The sequence below is a fragment of the Neodiprion lecontei genome, chromosome 5 (assembly GCF_021901455.1).
Source record: "Neodiprion lecontei isolate iyNeoLeco1 chromosome 5, iyNeoLeco1.1, whole genome shotgun sequence".
In the NCBI taxonomy this organism is placed as follows: Eukaryota; Metazoa; Arthropoda; class Insecta; order Hymenoptera; family Diprionidae; genus Neodiprion; species Neodiprion lecontei.
This window is the reverse complement of record NC_060264.1, coordinates 18,171,095-18,177,094: the sequence shown is the minus strand read 5'-3', so window position 1 is coordinate 18,177,094 and position 6,000 is coordinate 18,171,095. Positions and strand designations below refer to the sequence as shown.

Below are 6,000 nucleotides of genomic sequence, written 5' to 3'. Positions count from 1 at the left end.
CCTTCGGTGCATGGCCGCTTGATGTCAGGTCGGAAATGGGCCACCTTCGGTGCGTGGCCGCCTAGGTGTCACGTCGACGCTCCAACTTAGCTGGTATCACGAAAAGCCGAGCGTTGGAGATCTCCCTACTCATCTCTGCTTTTCATCGAGATTCTTAGAATACTTCGAGAAAAAAAATTTATATTATCTGGGTCCGAAATTGTAATTATCTTTTATAAACAAGTGTAGAATATCTTGATTTATGGTGGAACTGATCGTTTTTTTTTACGAAATACTACGATTGTCTACGAAAAAAAGGCTATTTTGCCTGTGTCGGAAATTGTAATTATTTTTTACAAAAGATTATAGTTTTTTTAATAATTTTTCGTAAAAATTTATAATTTTCTACGTAAAATACGATAATTTTCGACGACTTTCCACAATGTTGTACGCTCTTCAACGATTTTCTACGATTTTCGAATAGTTCCTAAAATTTTCAACAAACTGCATTAGTTCGGCGTAGAAATTACGGTTACTCAATTATGCAATATTTTCAAGAGATGACCAAACCAGATCATTCGCGTTTACGAGATTATCTTGATATACCAAAAGTAACGGTCATCGATGTTTTGGCTTCGAAACAGCTGAAAATTAATGTCGAGGTCACGGCTTTACATTATACAGGTCTGGAAACTCCTATGCTGGGAACACACGATTATGTGCGTCATTTAGCAAGGGCAAGTTTCGGTTCTAGCGAAACCACTAGCTGTCGCTGCAATTCACTGATATTGCTGCAATTCTAATACCAGTAATGCCATGATATACATAACCTCGTTTGGCAACTAGTGCTGTCCTTGTCTGAACCACGGTCTCCCATGCGGGGTCAAAGGTATGAAGATCGCGACGAACCTAGTGGCGACTAGTGAACTACGAACGTGTGTAGTTGCCAACCTGTATGTAAGACCGTGATCGAAGTTGTATGGACTCAGCCGAAAAAATACTAACTAATCCTGACAATATTGAACTCCATCACTTACGTGATGACCGATTCACCACGACACAAGCGAAGAATTGCAGAATAAGGGATCTGAATATTTTATACATGCACACAGAACTATAATTTCCGTGTGATCCGTGTATGAATAATTTACAAACAGAAATTACAAATTTGGTTATACTGAAATTGACGATATCAGTAACTCGGCGACCCGAATGCGAGAAAATAATAATGCAATAAGCCGGTGCGCAGCAGGAGATGCGAGGGGCCGCTCGGATCAGCTTTGACCGTGGTTTAAATTTCAACGGTCCTCCGGCGAATAAGATTTGAATGAAAATAAGAAGAAAGCACAAAACCGAAGTACTGCCGAACAGTGCGGGCAGTAACCAGTCCCTCGGGATCCGCGCATAATAGCGCCGGGGTTTCGTCTTTGTCCGTGCGAATAATCGCGATTTGAGGAACCCGCGTAGCAGGCTTACCTTCATCAGTCGATTACCGAGGGTTATACCACGTGTATGCGCGTCGCAAGTGAGTTTCACGTATTTCCGCGGCAGTCGCGTGTGCATCGCATTTTATACGCAACACAGTGTCCCCTCGTTCGTTTTGTCCCGTCATTTATCGGCGTCAATCGCTTCCGGTTTACAACCGCGTATATACCCTAGAAATCACGGAAAAATTCGCCATGTCGCGTAAATACTTCGCCGAAACTCCCGTTTACATCGTCGAAAATCACGACGAGGTGAGTTACCATTTCGGCCGGACGAACGACCGTGTCGCGTCTGACACACCGACTGTTTACATTCGCCTCACATCACGCGTACACCAGCGACCGTTTTTTCACAGGCTCCTACCCACCCGCCAAGCATCAACTCATGCGGCAACAATATCTCGCAGTAGTGTTCCATTTTTTCCCGGACAAATATCGAGGCATCGTCCTATTTCCACGAGGAATTCACCGGGATAAGATTAGACGAGACCTGCTTCACGCGCATGATTGTTGCTTCGATAATTTCTCGCGTTATTAATTAACCTAGCGTCACAACGGATTCGCGGTCCACTAGAGTCAGTCGGCAATGTACCTACGTTGCCGCCCTTCTTTATCGACCGAGCCCCCCCTCCCCACTTTGAGCGCTCCGGAATTGCGCTTTAGTCGGTATCGAAGTACTTGCATACCGTCCATGTATTGTCAATAATTTTCAATGTTTTGCGGTACAGTAAGGATCGAAATTTATAAATTCCTTCTGAAGTGAAACACCAAAGAGAGCCAGATTCCATTAAAATTTAACAAAGTTTCAAATGACTTATGACGTCACTGATAAAATTTTAATGTGATGCGACGGAGCTAATTTTTCGGCATTCAAAATTTTGTAGGCCTTTTATGAAAAGTTGTGCTCTATGACCCAACGACGCATCATTTTCTCACTTATAATTCGAGAAATAGTTGCGAGATGTTTAAAGCTGTCGATCTCATTTGGACGGTGCGGCGGGATTTTCGAATCGTCAGTAATGGAAATTATGATTTCATTTTTTAGAATACGTTGGAGCTAAAGCGTTAAATAGATTTCCGTTTTCGTATTTGATGATTTTGTTTAGAAATAACATGGTTTAAGCTGAGTATGGGGGTGTATTGGCTAGAATCATGGAAGAAGAATTGTTTACACTAGTTAAACGTCAATAAATTATAGATTACTTCAAAGTACATTGTTATTTTCGCATAAATTTGATCAATTCATATTTTCGGTTTTATATGTAGATTTGTGAATTTAGACTTCTGTCCGTCGATATCTTATCAGTGGTAAATAATATTAGTAGGCAATGAACGAACGCATGTGCTGAAAATTTTTTCGCGTGTCAATCATGACCAGATATGAAAATGAGAATTGATTTCGTATTTTTTCGTTTCTGATTTATTTGACTCACTGAAACCTCATGTACTGACGACTCGGACGCCGTAGATAATTACTATGTCGACTTACATTTATGTGCGTGGTTACCAATTGCCGGTATAGCAGTTCGGCCACATTTGTATCAACGAATTTACAAACAAGCCGGAATGATAAAAAACCCTCGCGTTCATCCGGATTCTCACACGTATTTCCGAAAGTGTTAAATTCTTCGTGGTAAACATGGTGATTTTTTTTCGTTCTTGTTCATTTTTCCTCCAGATTTTGCCGTTCGTTTATCGTTGCTTAGGTTCTAAGCATCTTCCGTTCGAAGGAAACACCTTTATCCACCTCGATTCTCACCCCGACATGCTAATACCGAAAGATATGCAGGCGGACGTTGTCTGGGATAAGAACGAACTTTTCGAGTGAGTATCCAATTACCTATATCATCTATGCATCAGTCGGGCATTTCCTTTGCTCAACGAGCTAAAACACGCAGCCGATAAGTAGAGTGATTGATTTTTGTGGTCGCAGGTAATACGAGCTTAACATTATCCTTTGATTGAAAAAGGATAAAAATATAAAAATGAATTTATAATACCGATACGTTCTACGATTCCGCGAGTTTGTCTGATCTGCACGATGATTGTTTTCATTCGATATTTACAATGCGTTTTTTTTTCTTAAATTTTTGCGACTAGTGATAGTCTTTGGACGAAATGTTTTTCCGTTGTACATTTACTCACCTCGTGCACGGTATTGGTTTCGCCGATTCTACTAATTGTAAGAACCAAGCTGATTTATGTGCACTGCATACTTTATATTATACCGACGAGCGAAGTACGCAGGTATAACATTCGTGCCAAATGCCAATTACGCAAAAACGTTCTCATCACGCAGGTATACCGACATTATAACGATTAGGGTAATTGGCGCAATTGTGAAAGTTCAGAAAATAAGTTGCTAAGAAATATATGTGTATATATATGTATATAAATATATGTGCATTTATACACGTAACTTATATATTTATGTATAATGGTGGCGTTGTTAATCTTCAATGATTTTTCTTTTCTCATAATAATGGTACATTTGTTTCTTCTAAGCCGTTCGCGTGCACAAATCGTTTCGCGCTCGATTATATTGTGCTATAAAACGTATAAAGTCTGACGTATAAGGTGTACATACATCAGGTGCACCATTTGCTTTGCAAGGTCTAGAAACTTTTGCGAACCATCGCTAGAAGAATCTTCTGTCTGTGAGTCGTGAGTGAGGAATAAGTTAAAGTTTATGTACTATATTTCATTGCGGATCGGTCAGATCATTATTCCAACACGTTGGAATCATGATTTATTCTTACTGCTGAGTGATTTCATTGCTTCCTCTTCGGAGGAGGAAAAAATTTCATACCGGCATAACTGATTTTTCACAGAAATGCAATTTCTATAATAAATTCATAAGTTTATAGATCTGCTTATAAAAATCATAAATATATGGCATCGTGAATGTGTCATAGATGCCGCAAGAAGTCAGAGGTGACTGAAGTTGATTTCGCATTCAGGCATTCGCGATTTGACGAAAGCAATATGTATAAAAAATCTCGGAATGAATCACCACGTTGTGGAGTTTAGGCTATGAACAAAAAAACAACTTCAGATTGTAGAATTCCTCGTGATTCATTCTGATCGTAAATTGAATTTCTCTTCATTCAAATACAACCCACATTTAGTTTGAAGTCATTCACCTGAGTTCTTGGATTGCCGAACAACGTGCGTATGATTTATAGCCGTGTCGAATTGCAGAAACAAAGAGTTGTAGGCCTTACAGTCTGATCAAACTTGCGAATAAGGCGGGTCCATAAAACCTAGCAAATCTGGATATTTGTGGTGATGGATCATAGATTGTGTCTGAACTCGACGTTCTTTCAAATTCACGCTTTAATTTCGTAGAATTATGATTTCGGTACCTAGAAACAACGTCTTGAAAAATAAAAAATCTTACGAAAAATCAAGTGAAAGTTTTTTATCCAGTAAAAATTATATTCCTTAATATTTCCGGTATGGTGAAATCTGGCTTGGAATTTAGACCAGGAATTTAGGTTATAAATTTATGCAGTGGTCCGGTTGATATAAAAAGTAAATCTGAAATTAATAGGATCATATACAGTTTCAAAATTCAATCTCTTTTGATTTTTAGATCGTTATGTTTATCTTTACGGACGTATTTGATGGTCTTCGTTGGCTTTTTATTCCGGCTATTAACTTTCAGACTTGTGCCGAAAACCAGTTACAGTTATACTATAAGACCATATATTTAATGCGTCGATTAAAGACTTTTACTGTACCGTTAAAGTCATTTTAATATTTTCTATATCATACGATGACTCAGATTTAGAATGCAAATACGTATATTCTGGACAAGGATATCCGAAATACTTGGTCGATACATTCATTCGACTTACTTGAATTGCTTTTCTGTTCCACAAATGTCGCAGAACATCGTTAGATGATGACCACAGTCAGAAATAACGAAAAATTGCAATCAGTTCAAAAAATGTGATTTCTCTAGCGATTCAGTAATCGTATAATGTGACACTTTTTTATCCTCCCGAGAAATGATTGTAATGATTGAAATTAAATTTCTCCGGTGGGAAAAAATCAATACATGGTTTTATAAAAAAATTCCTAGAATTAATAAAAAACGAATTTAAGATACTATCGTGGTTTTTGAACAGAATTTTGAATTTAATTTCTCGCGGTTTTTGAGAACACTTGTAGAATGGCTTGCACTTTACAATTAATAGTTTTTCATACATCAATCGTTGAAACGGATGTCGTTTCTTGTAAAATAGCATAGATTTCCTTAGTTAGAAATTAAACTACTAACGGTCGTTACTTCTTACACTACTCAACTAGTGACGCAAAACGAGTTTAATAATATGTGACAGAATCTCTAAATTCGCCAAAATCTTAGGAATTGATATTTTTCTGCAAAATTCTATGAAAAACAATTATATCGTCTTCGAGTTGTGGATTTGTCGAATGTTCATTTACAGAACTTGTCAGTTTCTTTACAATTATTCACGTGGGACTACAATTATTTCTATTTTATAGTAGATTTTCGCACGAATTAGTATAA

The 6,000-nt window shown here is 38.0% G+C and overlaps 1 protein-coding gene across 1 annotated transcript in view; it reads left to right on the top strand.

Annotated features, from left to right (window-relative positions):
- The first annotated feature begins 1,377 nt into the window (after positions 1-1,377).
- The window catches only part of LOC107220243 (UPF0489 protein C5orf22 homolog), an 802,831-nt gene continuing 798,208 nt past the window's right edge, over positions 1,378-6,000 (top strand). The window contains exons 1-2 of the mRNA XM_046741662.1: positions 1,378-1,715; positions 3,142-3,287. Of these exons, the coding sequence (XP_046597618.1) occupies positions 1,659-1,715; positions 3,142-3,287 (203 nt within the window). The 5' untranslated portion in view covers positions 1,378-1,658. The remainder of the gene's footprint in view (positions 1,716-3,141; positions 3,288-6,000) is intronic.